The sequence below is a fragment of the Sphaerulina musiva genome, assembly GCF_000320565.1.
Source record: "Sphaerulina musiva SO2202 unplaced genomic scaffold SEPMUscaffold_2, whole genome shotgun sequence".
In the NCBI taxonomy this organism is placed as follows: Eukaryota; Fungi; Ascomycota; class Dothideomycetes; order Mycosphaerellales; family Mycosphaerellaceae; genus Sphaerulina; species Sphaerulina musiva.
This window is the reverse complement of record NW_016017384.1, coordinates 487,846-504,878: the sequence shown is the minus strand read 5'-3', so window position 1 is coordinate 504,878 and position 17,033 is coordinate 487,846. Positions and strand designations below refer to the sequence as shown.

The following is a 17,033-nucleotide window of genomic DNA, read 5'->3' as shown; positions in this document are numbered from 1 at the left end:
AAGGTAACGGAAGCGACGCAACACAACACAATACACCACAATATCCCGTCATCCCGATACGACAGTCGCAGTCATGGCATCAGGCGCATCAGAGGCGAAGATCCAGTAAGAGCGCGCCATGCGCCCACAGCAAGATTGAAGCAATGGCACAGACTGACTTCTTCGTGCACAGAGAACTCCTCGCAAAGCCTCGCGCTGAGCTCACGTATGCGCGACTCCTCCCTTTCTCCCTCCAACAACAACAACGAACGCACCACTAACCACCCCACACAGAGAGTACGAGATCTCTCTCCTCGAGACTCACGAGTTCACATCAGGCCCGCTGTCGCTCCTCCAGACCGCCGTGCGACAACACACTCAGGTCCTCATCTCATGCCGTAACAACCGCAAGCTGCTGGGTAGAGTCAAGGCCTTTGATCGCCACTGCAATATGGTGCTCGAGAATGTGAAGGAGATGTGGAGTGAGACTCCCCGCACGTCTGATGGCAAGAAGGGCCGCGTGGTCAACAAAGACCGCTTCATCAGCAAAATGTTCTTGCGTGGAGACAGTGTCATTCTGGTGTTGCTGAGTTGAGTGGTCTATTATCAGTATGGACAAGTGGAAAGAGCGCAAGTATGGCCCTGTACGAACGGGAGCCGCGGTTCACGATCATCGGGGAGAGGTGCATGGAAAGCCTCCCAGGCGCATTGGATGGGAATACTGCAAGTAGGGTCATGCAGGTCGAATGGTATGGCCACCGCTCTTTTCCACCTGGCTCGGGCTAATGCGACGATACCTATCAGACCGCGAGAGATTCTGCAGATGAGCAGAGTGCTTGGAGGGGATGCTTTTTGAGCCGCCAAAAGCAGGCTATGTATTACGACAAAACTATGGTACTCGCATACATCCTTCGTGAGACAAGTTGCCAATTTTCCACCACCGACTACCGTGCTTACTTACCTACTTTAATGCCGATGCCAGACCAGACAGGAATATCGACAAGCCATACGCTCCTGGATCAGGAACCTCCTCAAAACCACTGCCTCCCAGATACACTGTTCGACCCAGGCTGGCCTTCATTCCTTTGGTCTTCTTTGCGCCCTCATCGGCAGCCTGCGCCGCCTTCTGGACATCTCCGCTTGAGCTCAACTCTTCCACGAATGGCGCCAATGCATCAACCAATGTTCGATCTCCGGGCTTCGCTGGCGTGTACTTGGCAAGACTCTTGCTAGCTTCTCGTAACGCACTAGCCCAGACCTTTGGATCAGCTTGCTTGCCTCCATTACTACCCTGCAGACGAATGCCATACGCAAGAGCGTTGAGGAATATCGCATACAGCGCGCCGCTGGTCCCGTCCATGTCAGTCTCAACAACGCTGATTATCTCATTGAGCCACAGCGCAGCATCGTTCTGCCCACTGATATCGGAGAGTCGACCTTTGATGCCTTCGGCGCCACGCTTGAGGCCAATCCCACAGTCTCCATCTCCCACTATGGTATCGAATCGCGTCACCTCAGGCTCTGCCTTGATCAGCTGGTCGAGAGCTTGTCCCAGCACGTTACTAGCATACGCGGCATCGATTTGAACATTCGAGGCTTGATTCTCGGCCGTCTTGTCCCGGGCCAGCTCTCGAGTTTGGGTGGGCCTTTGAGTCCAAGTCTTTGAAGAAATTGCTGCAGACCAGCCCGCCGCCTCGGAAGGTGCGTCCAACAGCTCCAGCATTGACTTGCCAATACCGAGGTCAGACGTCTTGAGGAGCGATATCGAGAAGCCCAGTCCGTTCAACGAAGTCATGAAAGTGCCGGCCAAGATCCTCACAGGTCTGATTCCATAATCGCTCTCGAGCTGATTGACGACCTCTGTAGTGATGCCACCAAGCTCCAAAACGCTGACACCACCGAGATTATTGATCAGGAGCACCATCTCATCAGAGCCAGACACCTTCAGGAAAGCACGATCCTGGTCACTCTGGTCCAGCATGTTCTTGAGCATCAGCTTCACATTCTTCGGAAGGTCGGCGGCTGCCCGCTGCGATCCAGACTCATTATGTATGCCCATACCGATCTCGACCTCATCACGCTTCAGATCCTCCTCGTGATCTTCTCGTCCAGGAACATGAACATGCGCCAAAGACGATCCCATAGAAACAGTATTGTCAGCCACTGCCTGAGCGACTTTGTGCACATCCTTCAGCCCCGCTCCCCCAGCCGCAGCCGCTCCAGCAATCTTATGAACCAGCACCGTACCCGCAATCCCTCTCCTGCCTACCTTTCCTCCCTTCGATCTCGATACTGCTGCATCATCACCCACCACCACCATCTCCACTTCTATGCCCGCTGCTTTCGCCTTCTCCACAGCCATTCCAAAGTTCAGCACATCGCCTGTGTAGTTCATGACCACAACCAACACGCCGCGACTAGTGTCGACTCGCTGCGAAATACATCTTCGCACCTGTTCCGCAGAAGGTGAGGCGAAAATGGTACCTGCTACAGCGCCACTGAGGAGCCCCGGACCCACAAAGGCCGCGAAAGAGGGCTCGTGGCCGGATCCTCCACCGCTAATGATGCTGACTTGGGCATCTCCCGCGACGTCCGGGCGGAGGTAGATGATCTTGTTCTCTGCATCCAACGCGACGTTGGGGTTGGTGAGAGTGATGGATTGCAAGGCCGTGGAAACGAGATGGGAAGGATCGTTGATGAAGTGTTTTGACGACATTGTCTCTCTTCTGCTGCTGCTGACACCAGCGGGTCTTTTTTCAAGCCTTTGGGTTGTGATGCCGATTGTAAGTTATAGAAGCTGTCGGAATTATTCCCAGCCAGAGAATCGCGCGGTTTGTGATTATCTCTGTTCGTTGTCCGTCTCTCTCTCTCTCTCTCTCTCTCTTTTATTTCTTATTTCTTATTTCTTATTACTTCCCAGGCGAAAGACTACCTTAAGGTACAGTACCTTCTTCCACGTGCAGCATCAATCGAAAGAAAAATGTGAAAAAGCGAAAGATACAAGTACCTACAACCTAAGTAGTAGTTGGGGGACTGGAAAAAGGGCCCGATTAATACATGTAAGGTCAGGTAGGTACATGTAGATACCTGACGTCTCGCAACCAAAAAATGCGGGCACAAGGCGGGGCTGGAGCATCGAGACGCGGGGAGGGGAAGGGAAGAAAGTGGAGCGAGGTGACTCTCCCTCTTACTCCTCAGGTAGGTACATAACTCCGCCGACCCAACAACACCAAACCAACACACTACCTCCTAGGTACACTAACCAACACGTCTTCGGTCATAATTGGCGCGTTGAAGAGATTGGGATTTTTCTGGGGGGTTTATTGTAGGTATGTAGGTATTAGTGTACTGTAACTGTGTACCACCTTTCTTCCATCTCGCAGTGGTTCGGTCCGATATGTGCTTGGGACCTTATGCAGTTGACTCTGGGCGAGTGGAGAGGCTGGAAAAAAGATGGGCCTGATTATTCTTCACGGGCGAAAGAAAAAAAAGGGGAAAGCCGATGGAACTGGAAGAAGCACCTCAGCGTCCTCCTCACTTTATGTCACTTGGCATTCTCGGAGTGAAGATGATACCTACCTTAAGGTACCTCCCTGACCTTGCGAAGTAATAACTGCCAAGATTGAAAAATGCTACCTACCTAATACCTACCTACAGCTTGCTGCCTCGACTCTTGGCTATCCTTCCCACATGCGCCTGGGGAAGATACCAGCCGGTCCATTTCTCCTCCGGAGCATGGCTGACGCCCGTCACACGATCCCACGGACTCTTCTCTTGCAGATACTTCAACACAGCAAAATCCGCATCACCCTCGGCATCGTATCCAAAAATGGACTGTACGGTCTCTGGCGCGCCCCAGAGATTCCAACTTCGAGCATTCGCATCCGCACCCGTGATTCTCTGCTGCGAGTTGAGGTTTCGGACATCTGCCATTGCAGGAGTAGTATTCTGGACGGAATCTGCGGAAGAGCTGTCTCGGTATGCTGCGCGCTCGGGGTCAGCCATGTAGATTCCACCCATCACGAATGAAGCTTGCTGCTTGATCCACGCTCGTGGCATGCGCGCTTTTTCGTAGATGGTGATGGCTTCTGGCAGATTGAGAACTCCATTCACACATTCCGCGAGAACACGACCGAGAAAGGCGCCGTCTTCCATACTCGTCGCAGCGCCCTGGGCGAGATGATTCACCATGCTGTGCGCACTATCGCCCATTAGTACCACATTCTTCTGCGGACTGGACCACGACTCAAGTGGACCAGTAATGAGTAGCGGCCAGCGCTTCGAAGAGGGCACGAGTTTCAAGATCTTAAGAATGCGTGGGTCCAGATCTTTGTAGTATTCGACCATTTCGGACATATCGCAGTCTTCCTCCACATCAGTGACAGGCTGGTCCCGATAGTGCGACATCACCGCATTCCACTCCCGACCCGCCGAGATGGGATACTGGATAATGTAACCCTGATCCAACGACCACACATCAATATCGTTCCCAAACTCTCTCGCTTCCGGCACCTGCTCATACACATACTCGTATGGCAAAACCGCGCGATACGCAGCATTATGCGTCGGCGCCCGCGGTTTCACATCCGGGAACAAAGTCCTCCGAACCACAGACTTCAATCCATCACTTCCCACCAACAAATCAAACTCGTACTCTCGACCCTGTGAGGTTGTCACCTTCACGGGGGAACTCTCATACATAATCTTCTCCACCCTCGAATCAATCCGAATCTCCACCCCATGCCTCCTCGCCGCCTCGGCCAAGCCCGTGTGCAGATGATGTCGATGAACCATCCACCACGGGAATCCGAATTCCCGCACCACTTTCGGATGCAATTCCGTGCGCTGGACGACATCTCCTCGTTGGTTTCGCATGTTGATCCATTTGCATTGGACGAGGTCATCGCCGATGATTTTGTCGACGCCGTATTTGATCAGGAGACGAGAGACGTTGGGTGTCATTTGGATTCCGGCTCCGATTTCTCCGAGTTGGGATGCGGCTTCGAGGACCGTGACGTGACAGCCGGCTCGTGCTATGGAGATTGAGGCCAGTAGACCGCCTAGACCGGCGCCTACGAGGCCGACGTGGAGGGGACGTTTGGTTTCTTGGGGCATGGTTGTTGTTGTTCTGGAGATGTTGTTGTGAGTGAGAGTGGATGGGAGAAAGCTGGAAAGAAGTCGCAGGATATGAGCGATATTCATCAATCATGCTTGTGACAACTGCTTAGACAGAATCGATTGTCGCCAGCAAGGGCCTGTCCCTTCCCCGCATCATCCGGCAAACATGCTTCGCAGCGCGAAACCAAACGCCGCAAAGCTACTTCTTTCTTCAACTAACCTGTCCTCTACGGATCATATCTCCGGACATAGACTAGAATTGTGCGGTTGAAGAAGCTATCAGTGACAAGATACTTAACTTCTGACGTGTCTTCTGAGCTTATGCTACCATCGTCAACATTGCGATCGAGCGATCAGGTCGATTTCTAACAAGGGGATCTTCGAATGCTGACACGATATTGCGAGACATGATATGTACCTGCATTAGCTTGGCGAGCTTTCTGGAATGGCAGATGAATTTTCGGTCCTGTCTCGTGAGTATCTCGCACGAAAGGATGACTCCGCTGCCATTCCTGTGAAGATCAACTCCAGCGGTATCGGGCCTGCACATTACGACGTCTGCAGTATGAGCACGTGCACTTACGTTGCGAATTGCAGATTACTCTTTCGCTGCTTTACCTTCTTCGTCCTCCTCTTCCTTGCGCAGCTTTTCCGCCAGTCTCCTTCGCTCGGCATTTTTGAGGCGGATCTTGGTTGCATCTTCCATGCTCAAACCACCTGATGTCGGCTGAGCCAGTTTAGGGGTCCCCTTGAAGCTGCCGAAGGAGGGCACTTTCCGGAGACCTTCGCCCGGCGTGCTGCGTACGCGGTCCATGCTGGGAGTGACGGGTGCCCTGTGAGGTGAATCTGCTTGCAAGGCCGTTGCGACCGGCGCTCTTGCCTTTGGTATGCAGTCGGGCTCTTTGCCTGCCGCCCAGTTGACGTGATCAAAGATGCGCCAGTCGTCGTCCTGCAGGGCTAGCTGTGGAAAGTCTGTCACTGCAGAGTGGGCGCTGACAATACTTTCGTAGACAATTAGCGCAGTAGTGTATTCTTTCCTGTGCTTCTCCCCTTCCACTTTGACCTTCTTGGTGGTCAGTACCACATCTTGAATTTTCCCAAACTTGCTCCATTTCTGAGACAGGTCTGCCTTATTCGGCGCTTTTGATGCGTCTGCAGGATATCGCAGCTTTATGGTCCGGTCGATCTCTTCTGGTACATTGCGTGGTGCCGCGGGTGTACTGGGTTGTGATTGCTCGTATTCCTCTTGTGCCTCCCTCCTCAGCATTTCCTCTCGCTCCTTCCTTCGGCGTGCACCGTCGGCCGCCAGTCGCCTGAGTTCTCGCTGAAAGGCCTCTTCTTCCTGGTCCTCCTCGCGTTTGCGCTTCAGTCCCGCTACGCCTTCACGTTCTCTGCGCTCCAGCTCATCCTTGAGGTTCTTACGCCTGCCCTCATATGCCTGATCTCGCTCCTTCTTCTCTTCGCGCGCACGGCGTGCATTATTGTACAGCTGGCGCACGCCGTCGTCCGATAGTACATCGTAGGCAATCTGGAGGAGATGGAACTTCTCCAAAGCGGCCGTATCGTTTCCAACTTTATCTGGATGATACTTGAGGGCTGTTTTCCGATATGCTCGCCTGATTTCTGCTTCGGCTGCGGCTGGTGATATTCCTAGTAGTTCGTAGAAATCGTGCGAGCTGTTGAGTGCATGCTCTTTGAGGTCGTCCATTTCCGTTGTCTGTGTGTTGTCATGGTACAAGAAAGGATGTCATCGGTGCTGAGTGAGTGTATCATGTACACTCGAAATCGCTTAGTAATCAGGACGTCTGAGAGGAGGGTTTCTTAATTAGTGTTAGCGGCGCGGATCATCATGCCGAGATTGATTACTAAGTACCCGAGTGTCCTTGCAACCCGCTCCGCTTGACACTCGGGCTGCCGGGCATGTGCCTGGTAGCTCGTCTTGGCACGATCACTCCCGCGATCTCGAAACGAGTAGCAGCAACGGCGACATCAACATTGCTTCTTCTACGCACCACAGGACTCCGACAATCACTATCGCTACACCGCACACCACAACCCGGCGCCTGCCAAACGCTGAAGAAGCTCCTCTCAACGGCCCTGGATCGCTTCCGCTTCCAGTAGCCCGCCTGACCGTCACCATCATTCGACTACATTCACTTGTTACCATTCATTGAAATGTACCGTCGCCGCTCCAACATCTTGCACGACCCCATACAGCAGCAGTATCATCATCATGGCAGAGGCGGCGGACCAGATCATCCCGCAGATGACATTAGTTGACTGGCTCGATGACTTGACCGTGCGCTTCCTTCTCAACCTTCCGCCTTCCGAGCTCAGCAGCGTCCCCCGACTATGTTTCCAGGTGGAGGAGGCACAATGGTTTTATGAAGACTTCATCCGCCCAGCTAATCCAGCCCTGCCTTCGCTCAATCTGCGCCAATTCTGCTTGACCCTCTTCCAGCACTGTCCTTTACTCAGTGGTTTTAATGCAGCCCAGCACTTGGCCGCCTATGAGGAGTTCCTCGCGTACAAAGTGCGCGTTCCTGTGCGTGGTGCCATCTTGATGGACGACAACATGGAAAAGGTGCTACTCGTGCGTGGCTGGAAGAAAGGTGCGAGTTGGTCCTTTCCGCGTGGCAAAATCAACAAGGACGAGCCGGACATTGATTGCGCTATTCGCGAGGTGTACGAGGAGACAGGTTTTGACTTGGGAGCTGCCGGACTGGTTGAGCGTAATAAGATTGGAGATGGCAAGGTGAAGGCTATCGATGTCACCATGCGTGAGCAGCATATGAAGCTGTTCGTTTTCCGCGGCGTGGCTTTGGACACGCACTTTGAGACGAAAACCAGAAAAGAGATTGGTAAAATTCAATGGTACAACGTTAAGGACTTGCCAGGATTCAAGAAAGTGAAGGGCGTCGCGGGTCAGGGCCAGGGAGAGGCAGAGTCGGTCAAGTTCTACATGGTCGCGCCGTTCTTGGGCCACTTGAAAAAGTGGATTGGGCAGCAGAGGAGGAAAGACTCGGAAATGGCAACGCAAGCACAGCACGGGAGGAACATTTCGTTGTCCAACGAAGGAATACAGGCGACCATCACTGAAGACGAAGCCGAGGACACTGAAGCTGGCCTTTTCACGAACAACGGTGCGCCATCTGGCACTAGAAGCGCAGATGAGCTCAAGCGGCTGTTGTCTATTGGTGGTCCTGCTTCTTCAACCAGTCAGCCTTTGCAACCTGTCCTGCCTTCGAACGGGGCTCCAACAAACACTCTACTGGCTATGCTGCAAGGCAGCATCGTCGCTCCTGCGGGCAGTTCTTTACCTCATACACCATATGAGCAAGTCGATCCCTTCATACCGGCACAAGAGCCACGAACGCCACAACCTCAGCCTCCACGGCACGCATCAGCAGCAACACCGCAGTCCGTCCTACCTCAGTCTCAGTACTCGCCGCAAACCTTGCAGCAGGGTCTTCTTCAGCAACAGCAAGCACAGCGTCATTCTTCTATGTTCAATCCCAGCTTTTCGAGTCAGCTCAGTCATCAACAGCCTGGTCTGAACCAGTTCCCACCGCATACCCAGCAGCAGCTTTTGCAGCAACAGCAACGACAACACAGCTTGCCTGCTGGCTTGTTACCTGGGCAAGGGCCTGGACCACACCTTGGTCAGCGACTATACAATCATGGTTTGCAGCAAGCGCAGCATGGATCAAGTGTGCAAGACATTCATGTTCGTGGGCCATCCCAACAGCAGCTGCTACCACCTCACTCACAGCCGATACCGAACCAAAACATGTACAACGTCTCTACCTTGCCTCCGCAACGACATATGTCTGGCTTTGGACCTGCAGCAGCACACGCCCCTATCGGCAGTGAAAGGGCTGCACCCGACGCCAACAAGCTCCCGCCCCCGAAGCTGAATGCACACTCCATGAAACTACTCGATGCGTTCAAGACGGGCCCAGGAACATCTGTATCGGGTCCTTCAGGCAACGGCAATGGCCAAAGATCAGGCAGCCAACACCAAGCAGCACTTCTAGATCTCTTCCGGAAGCCATCGGTAGCCACGCCCTCCCCGCTGTCATCATTATCGGCTCAGAAGCCAGTGTCGCCAGCGTCAGCATCTTCAGCACTTACAGATGCCACCGAAATGCCCGCACCCGCCAGGAACTTCGAGCGCAGGCCTACACTGAACGAGATCACGCGCACTCTTCCACCCAGAACGAAGGCAGTGTCGCCTGCAATGCCTGCAATGCCTGCAATGCCTGCAATGCCTGCCGAACTGCCACAAGCTCCACCCAGCAACGCCTTGGTACCCGATAAAGAACAGCCGCCACAACGAAGCCGAACGCCTGGAGCAAGATCATCTGTTCGCGTTGCATCAGAGACGGTGCGATCGAATGATGTTCAAATTGAGCGACCGAAGTCTCGAGGCCAGCTCTTCGACCCATCGCATCCCAAGAGGACTATGCGGGCCTCACCGCAGGTGAAGCAGCAGGAGGTTGCGAGCTCTCGTCCACAATCACAACTGATGGGTCGCGCGCCAAAGTCTCCCAGACCCGGTCCTAGACCTCCCGCTTCCTCATCGCCCAAGCCCAGGAACAAACAGGCTCGTAACGAGAACGGGCCCCCGCGACAGCCTCAACCAGTGCCGCAGTTTAGCATACTGCAGCGACCAGGCTCGTCGCGCACCTCGGTACCGCCTAGTCCTCTGAGACAAGAAGCGCCATCGTCGGCCCGCCCTCTGCAGGTACTCAAACGCCAGCCAGATAATCAAAAGGAGAATCCGAACGTGGCACTGCTGTCCAACAATGCGGTGGGGACACCAGCGGCTGATGATAAGAAAGACCAATTACTTGCGCTTTTTGGAAAAAGAACGCAGAGCAGCGCTGCACCCGTGCCCACACAAGCTCAAAATACGACCTCGAAAATATCGTCCGCACCCACAGAGCCTCAGCAGGATAGGCAGCAGAAGAATCCATTGCTTGATTTGCTTCAGGGCAGCCAGGCGGAAAAAGCACCAAAGACACCAGAGCCTCCAGCATCTCCCGACCTTATACCACAGCGGAAGCCCTCTGCTCAAGGATCGGGATCGCAGCATCTTCTCAATCTCTTCACGAAGCCGAGCACAGCTCTTGGCAACAGACTCAACAGTCCAGGAACACCAATATCACCTTTCACACTGGGCACGCCTGCGACTACTTTGTCGATGGATAAGATGTCACATGCGGCGTATGAAGCAATGCCTCGCGCCTCCGAGAATAAAAGCAGATTAGGCAGCATTGCCAGTGGTATGAGCAACGGCACGAGATCAGGAAGTGGCGCACAAACGCCAACTGAAGCTAAGGATTTACTGTTGGGCTATCTTAATGGCGTCGTCCAGTCCGAGGGATACAAAGGCACGAAGAAGTCTGTATAACGCGGTGAAAGCTACGAGTCGATTAGGCAGTATGACTAGTCTAGCATAATGGCGTAGCCATAGTTCGAAATCAATCCTCGTGAAAAGACCGCATCTACGATCTTTGTATATGCTTTTGAACTTCTTCAGTAGGACGTACAAGCGTACAGTAGTCATCAGAGCCCGGGAAGCAGTCCATTTCCGACCTTGATTTGATTTATCGTTGTCTACGTTAAAGGAAAGCAAGATCCTCTAGCGTTGTGTTGGAAGTGAACGCAGCACGAAATCAGGTATATAGGTACTGTAGGTAGGTGCCTAGGCGATCTCCGAATCATCACCTTACCTCACACCTTCCCGTGCTGCAGAGACACTTTTGACTCTGAGAAATCACATCAACACAACACAACATGGACTCCATCGCAAATACCGTTCAGATTCCTGTAATTGACATTAGCGATGCCAACGCCGATGCGCCCCAACAACTGCTTGACGCCGCCGTCCATTACGGGTTCGTGTTTGTGGCGAACAATGAAGCCGGCATCTCACCCGATTTAATCAAGAAGCTTTTCCAAATATCTCAAGAATTTTTCGCGTTGCCTCGAGAAGTGAAGGAAGCCGTATCGATCAATTCGAATAAAGCGGGCAAAAATCATGGCTGGCTGTCTCAGGGAGTTGAGAAATTGGATCCTCAGGGTCAGAAACGTCCTGATGTGAAAGAGTACGTCTGCGATTCTGTTCTTTTCCCCCCACTATCTTTGTACCACCCACTGCATACTTTCGTATTTGAGAAGAAGAAGAAAGAAGGAAGAAGTCTCCATAAACCCAATCGTTCAAACTCATCATCGTTATCATGAATTACCCACTAATCCATCCTCCAAAAACCTCTCTATAGAGCCTTCAACCTCTCCCTCCCTACCCCCAACGGCACCTTCGACCAACCCCTTCCCCAACTCTTTCAAACCCACATTTCCGACCTCATCACCTTCGAAACCGCTTGTTACCATTTTTGTCAAAGACTCCTCACACACTTCGCCACCGCCCTCGAAATCCCCTCGGACTGGTTCACCTCTCGCCACGATATTTCTTCGGGAAAGCCTGCAGGAAGTGTGTTTCGTTTATTGTATTATCCTCAACGACGACGAAGATCGACAACAAAACCAACAACGACAATGGAGCTCACGAACGATGATGATGATGTTGATGACGAAGAAGGAGATGAAGAAGATATCCGAGCAGGCGCACACAGCGACTACGGCTCCCTCACCTGTCTCTTCCAACAACCCGGCGGTCCACCCGGTTTAGAAATCAAATCTCCCGACGATAATGGCGAATGGGCCGCTGTACCCGTGAACCCTCTCATGAACCACGACAATAACAACAATGTTGAAAATTCCAATTCCTCCCCCCTCCCAATCCTCGTCAACATTGGAGATTTACTCGAAGATTGGACAGGAGGACTCCTCAAATCGACGGTTCATCGGGTTGTATTTCCTCATAATAACACGAAGAAGAATGAGAAGAAGAAGAAAGAAAGCGATAGATATTCCCTGGCATATTTCTGTCATCCATTAGATGAAGTCTTGTTGGAACCCGTGCCTAGTCGTAAAATCCCCGTGGAGGGAGGGATGAACAAGAAGAAGAAGAAGAAGACGGTTGGTGGACAAGAGGAAACGATGACGGCGCGAGATCATTTGATGGAGAGGTTGGCTGCGACTTATAAAGTTTGATTTTTTCTTGAGGAGGAAGTAGGTTGGAATTGATAGGCTGGTAGCGAGAAGGATAAAGGTATGTAAGGTAGGTACCTAAGGTAGCTACATGTAAGGTATCTGTATCTTTCATTCATTCTTGCCTTCTTTCATTCATCATGACCAAGGACGGACGGACAAACGGTGAAAGGGGGGGTATCTCAAAGAGTCAAAAGACAAGAACAGAACAGAACGCTCACATAGTGGTTTTGCGGCAAACAAAAACAAAAAAAGAAAGAAGAATCTCGCTTCTATATGATGAAACATAGGGATCTATGAAACACACACACACTCTCTCTCTGAAACCACACACATTGTAGTCGCTTACTGTGCTCGTTTAAATGGAGCAGCACATCGGGCAATAGCCATGCTGCATTCATAGTCGTAAGAAGTCATCAAACACATAAAGCCGCCGTTAACAAACATAAATGTATGTCTCCTCGCAGGACAGGACAGACACAAAGGCAGAGAAGCGGCGCTAATTGAATCCATTGCTCGCTTCAGGGTTGGCAAGCAGGTATTCGAGCATATCGTGGCCTCCGAGCTGTGGTCCATACATGGTCTGATCAACATCGGCTCCAGACATGTTCAGTAAAGGATCGAGTGGCAGAGCCAGCCAATCACCACTGAACGTCCCGTTTGCAGAATAGGAATCGTAGCTTCCGCCTGCGCCGTTCAGGGTATTGGGTGAAGATTGGCTGAAGCCTGGTGGCGGCATGACGGAGTAGCTGTTGTCGGTACCCATGAGGTCGTGATAGTCGTTGGAAATCCCAGAAATACCAAAGAGTGGGCTGTTGTTCATGTCGTTGGAAGGCGGCATCATAGTACTGTTGTAACTCCATTGCTGGTTGCTCGGCATCGCGCCAGCCACAGCCTGTGGAGATTGCTGGACGTGACGCCGGTCTGACATTGCCATGGCTGGATCCAGGTTGTGGTTGCTCTGGCGGCGACTGCGGCCTGCGCGACCATCAGCGGCGATACGCACCAATCGCGGCTTGAGATTCGATGACAACGTATCCAGAAGATCGGCGAAACGACTTGCGACATGAACATCATCCACTATGCAAGTTCGCAACGCTTCCACAGTGCGATCCATGAGCTTAAGCGACTCTGTGATGTCGCTTTCGGTAGCCCCCAGTGCAAAGGACTTCAGTAACATGATGGCGACGCTGATGATGCGAAAATATGTGCGTACAGGAGCATGTCGTAGGGCCTCATCGGGATAGAGGTCATCGACGACAACCTTGAGCAGCTTGCGAGCAGCATCTCCCACATTCAGCACGTACTGTCGATCACCTCCAAGCCATTTGGACAGAGTCGTAGGCGCTATTGCAATTTCTGACTTGTTTCCATCAGCTTCGATGGCAGACCGAGCCATTTCTAGAGGTGGATCGAGAACTTGCTCTGGTGATGGATGTTCATTGGCACATCGCTCTGCGACGGCCTGGAGTGATAGCGCATTCAAGTAACAGCGACAGTACTCGTATTCGATTTCGAGAATCGCTCGCATATGCTTAGGAATTGAGCGTGCTTCGTCAAACTCAGTCCTCCATTGGTTCATGGGACCTGCAAATTGGTCCAAGGCAGCCTTGTAGTTGCCATTGCGAATGAGATCGCGAGTGAAAGTCTTATTGGCAAAAATCTTGTTGTTGCCTTCACGCATCAATGCCGCCATGCGAAGCCAGAAGTGGAAGGTCGTCTCATGCACACTGTCTTGTTGGCCCAGCTGTCGACGAAAGAGATCGCTGTCCTCTGGTTTACTGTAATACCCGGGAAGCATCGATGTCAAGCCAAGACGTCCACTGGTTTGAGTCACGTACACGAGAAGCAGGTTGCGAACATTACCGCGCCGCCGGTCGTACTCGGAGAGCTGGCCTGCGGATAGTGGCTGACCATTGGGTCCAGTGGCATGACGCTGCCATTCGCTCGAGTCGAAGACACCGATTTCCATGGCTAGTGACATGGCCATGCCCAACAGCATCCAGCACATGCGATCACTACGCCAGCAAGGCTCCAGCCAAGCGTCCATACGATGCCCTCCAATTCCTCGAGGAACACCATCCTCAACATTCATCTGCGGCACCCAAGCTTCGTCAGGAATCATCAGATCGTCATCATCCTCATCTGGCGGAAAATGCATAGCACGAGGATGCCACTCCGTCAGCAGAACCAGGGATTCTACTGAACCCAGAGTTCGCAAGCCTTTGCGGGTCAGCGGATTCACATCAGAGCATGGCTGAGCCCCTGGGCCTCCAGCTCCGCAAAAGCCACCTCCAAACTGCTCCTGGCCCCATACGACTCGATCGATCATACCAGATAGGTACTGCCATAGCTTATGGTGAATAGCATTAGGCCGACTCAGGGAACCCGGTCCATCGAGCTTCATGTGGCGCGAGGCGATCAGTAGCATTGTGATGGCCAGCATCGGCTCTTCTTCCAGCAAAGTCTTGTGTGTGGTGGGATGTTGGAAATCCGGCAGCGCGACAGGAGTCAGTGGCGATAGATGCTTGTAGAAGTACAGGATATAGTCAATGCCCTCTTTGGCAGTGAACCAGCCAGCTCGGACAAAGCGGAAGCGAGACCATGCTTTCATGGCGAGTGCGAGGGCTTCGCGTTCGTAGGAGGTTGCAGCCAGGATACTGTTGCTCGAAGGCGAAGGCTGGTCTGTGGGAGTTTTCCAAGTACCATCTCGGCTCGTCACGGCACCTAGGGGTCCATTGTTGTAGCTCGTGTAGCTTTCACTCCTGGTGAGCCCATCTGGACTACTTATAGGTGGCAGGCTATTGGAGGTGATACCCGAAGCGAATGCGGGGCGTACGCTGTTGCTGGTCATACTGTCGCTTCTGCCGTGTACAGCCGCTTGATACAAGACTTTGAGCGCATCGTGCCCGCCATGTACTTCAGCTTGTTGCAGTATTCGAGCGGTGTGTTGGGCGGCCTTGACGTCCTCATCTCCATACTCGATGTGTTTCGGCGCAGCGGGCCTACGGAGTGGTGCTGTACGTCCAATGGACCCACCCGGTGTACGGGGAGGCTCTTCATACTCGTCTTCTTCATTGCGTCCATCGAGGGAGGCTGCTGGCGCGGACGTTCGTGGTCGCTTTCGGTTCTGGCGAACTTCGTAGACGCTCGCATCGCCCGCATCTGAACCGTGCTCTTCACTCTGCGCTTTCTTCTTCCGACGCGTCGCCGAGAAGTAGCACTCTTTGGCCTCGCGACGACATCTGGTGCATGGTGGATCGTGAGGGTTATCGACCGAACCCAAATCGCAGCGGACCTTTCTCTGGCGACAAGGTATACAGGCTGTCTTGTGGTCAGCATGTCATGGTCTCATCGTGCACTCGCGGGCAACGGTCAGCGCGCGCGCAGACAGATTCGTGCGCCGTCATCGTAGTGAGTACGTCCACAGCCACATACCCTGATATGTGCGTTGATGCACAACCGCATTGGGCTCCTGTTGTGGCCTCGGTGGAGAAGCGCTGGGACCGTTCATGGTGTCTGAGACTGAGGTGCTTTGCGGAAAACCGCGGGTAGCCGCTTCTTCGCTCCCCTCTCTCTCTCTCCCTCTCTCTGCTCTCTCTTTCTGCCCCTCTTTGTGCGGGATAGTAGAACGACCTGTTCTAGTCGCTCGGCTAACGGTTGTTGTTTGGCAAGACGATCATGGCCATGCTCTCTGCAGATTGGCGATGCCGGAAGGCCATCCTAGCGGCTCATTGGACGCCTCAGCAGATATCTCTCGTGGGAAGACCGGGTCGTTATCAAGATATTGTTCAGCATGTGCGTGCGGATGTGATTGCGGTTTTATTTAGTTCCCGCGTGCCGAGCAAGCCGCTCGAACTACAGCTAGAAGTGGTAGGTAAGGTACAATGTACCTGACAGTGACAGTTGAATATCATCATCACATGCACGAAAGATACGGGAAGTGAAGGAATATGGCTGATCTCAACTTTGCAAGGCAAATGAACAGTGCACTACATACATTCCCGATGCTGCTCGCCCTTTTCGGACACGTCTCACTACACGATGCTTGCACGGGTTGTGGAACAGGACATGTTGTGCATGAAAGGCCCACGCGCATCCTCTGGACACTTGCATGATTCGGCTTGCATGCATTGACGTGTACCATTCCTGTCGAAAATCAAATCTTCACAGGTGTGTCAGTAGTAGCATTGGATCAAATGTAGCACAGACATTTCTCCCATGCATATGTCCGTCCTCAGCGATTCGGCTACAGGGTCACATATAGAATGGTCCTTCTGCGATGCAGTCCATTCGCGGTCAAGATTGTCGGCGGAAATCAACATGAAGCTGCCGTCCTTGACGAGCCTTCATAGGAATTGCAACAGATGTCCGCCAACAGCAAGCACGTATTTAGGCGACGTGGATACAATGCAGCTACGCAACCGACTGGCGCAGGATGTAAGGGATGGAGCTCGGCTCGAAGAAATCCGTGTAATGTCCATTTCTAGCACGCAAGACATTCGGTTGATACCTGCATATGGTAGGAGGTAGTCGAATGGCCTCGCATCGAGCAGAGTTCACTTGGTCTGGCTGTCCGTTTCCACGCAAAAGCCCAGTGCTGGAATTTGATTGGAATTTTGATTTGGCAACTTTGATTTAGCAGGCAGCCTGCCGATAACCTCCAGCTTGATTGACCCGCCGCGTCTGAAGATACCTTGGCGTGGAGTGTCGTATAGATCAGAGCGGAAGGAAGTGTGCTTTCCGACGTACAGCAGGTTGCGGGTATCACGCTCGACATCTTCTGGGTGATAAGTGGCTCAGGCATACATGTAGGT

At 52.7% G+C, this 17,033-nt stretch overlaps 7 protein-coding genes across 7 annotated transcripts; 3 read left to right on the top strand and 4 right to left on the bottom strand.

Moving 5' to 3' along the window:
- Positions 1–16: 16 nt before the first annotated feature.
- SEPMUDRAFT_123403 (dihydroxyacetone kinase) lies at positions 17–2,707 on the bottom strand. The gene is made up of 4 exons (XM_016901837.1): positions 784–2,707; positions 274–728; positions 173–205; positions 17–105 (listed from the first exon to the last, which is right to left on the bottom strand). Exon 1 carries the CDS (start codon positions 2,693–2,695, stop codon positions 941–943), a length of 1,755 nt encoding a protein of 584 aa, XP_016763133.1. The 5' UTR covers positions 2,696–2,707; the 3' UTR covers positions 17–105; positions 173–205; positions 274–728; positions 784–940.
- On the top strand, positions 74–574 carry SEPMUDRAFT_36619 (Sm-like ribonucleo protein; the record flags this gene model as incomplete). The annotated part of the gene is made up of 3 exons (XM_016908643.1): positions 74–105; positions 173–205; positions 274–574. 3 exons carry the CDS (start codon positions 74–76, stop codon positions 572–574), a joined length of 366 nt encoding a protein of 121 aa, XP_016763134.1.
- A 1,070-nt stretch (positions 2,708–3,777) lies between the features above and the next one.
- Positions 3,778–5,079, bottom strand: SEPMUDRAFT_23254 (FAD/NAD(P)-binding domain-containing protein; the record flags this gene model as incomplete). Its single annotated transcript, XM_016908366.1, has 2 exons — positions 3,778–3,879; positions 3,934–5,079. Coding segments are annotated over 2 exons (1,248 nt in total), but the record flags the coding sequence as incomplete, so codon positions are not given.
- Positions 5,065–6,806, bottom strand: SEPMUDRAFT_147005 (DnaJ-domain-containing protein; the record flags this gene model as incomplete). The annotated part of the gene is made up of 1 exon (XM_016904024.1): positions 5,065–6,806. A coding segment is annotated over one exon (1,111 nt), but the record flags the coding sequence as incomplete, so codon positions are not given.
- A 435-nt stretch (positions 6,807–7,241) lies between these two features.
- On the top strand, positions 7,242–10,602 carry SEPMUDRAFT_147004 (uncharacterized protein). The gene has a single exon (XM_016904023.1). It carries the CDS (start codon positions 7,331–7,333, stop codon positions 10,511–10,513), a length of 3,183 nt encoding a protein of 1,060 aa, XP_016763130.1. The 5' UTR covers positions 7,242–7,330; the 3' UTR covers positions 10,514–10,602.
- A 297-nt stretch (positions 10,603–10,899) lies between these two features.
- SEPMUDRAFT_147003 (Clavaminate synthase-like protein) lies at positions 10,900–12,287 on the top strand (the record flags this gene model as incomplete). The annotated part of the gene is made up of 2 exons (XM_016904022.1): positions 10,900–11,210; positions 11,385–12,287. The coding sequence occupies 2 exons, from the start codon at positions 10,900–10,902 to the stop codon at positions 12,217–12,219; spliced, it is 1,146 nt and encodes a 381-aa protein (XP_016763129.1). The 3' UTR covers positions 12,220–12,287.
- Positions 12,288–12,390: 103 nt separating this feature from the next.
- Positions 12,391–15,800, bottom strand: SEPMUDRAFT_147002 (uncharacterized protein). Its single transcript, XM_016904021.1, has 2 exons — positions 15,655–15,800; positions 12,391–15,540 (listed from the first exon to the last, which is right to left on the bottom strand). The coding sequence occupies exons 1-2, from the start codon at positions 15,728–15,730 to the stop codon at positions 12,716–12,718; spliced, it is 2,901 nt and encodes a 966-aa protein (XP_016763128.1). The 5' UTR covers positions 15,731–15,800; the 3' UTR covers positions 12,391–12,715.
- Positions 15,801–17,033: the final 1,233 nt, after the last annotated feature.

Bases quoted from the DNA above. Each gene is read 5' to 3' on its own strand.
- SEPMUDRAFT_123403 (XM_016901837.1), bottom strand. From the start codon at position 2,695: ATGTCGTCAAAACACTTCATCAACGATCCTTCCCATCTCGTTTCCACG.
- SEPMUDRAFT_147002 (XM_016904021.1), bottom strand. From the start codon at position 15,730: ATGAACGGTCCCAGCGCTTCTCCACCGAGGCCACAACAGGAGCCCAAT. The intron at 15,541-15,654 runs GTATGTGGCTGT...ACCACAAGACAG, and splicing joins GCATCAACGCACATATCAGG to CCTGTATACCTTGTCGCCAG.
- SEPMUDRAFT_147004 (XM_016904023.1), top strand. From the start codon at position 7,331: ATGGCAGAGGCGGCGGACCAGATCATCCCGCAGATGACATTAGTTGAC.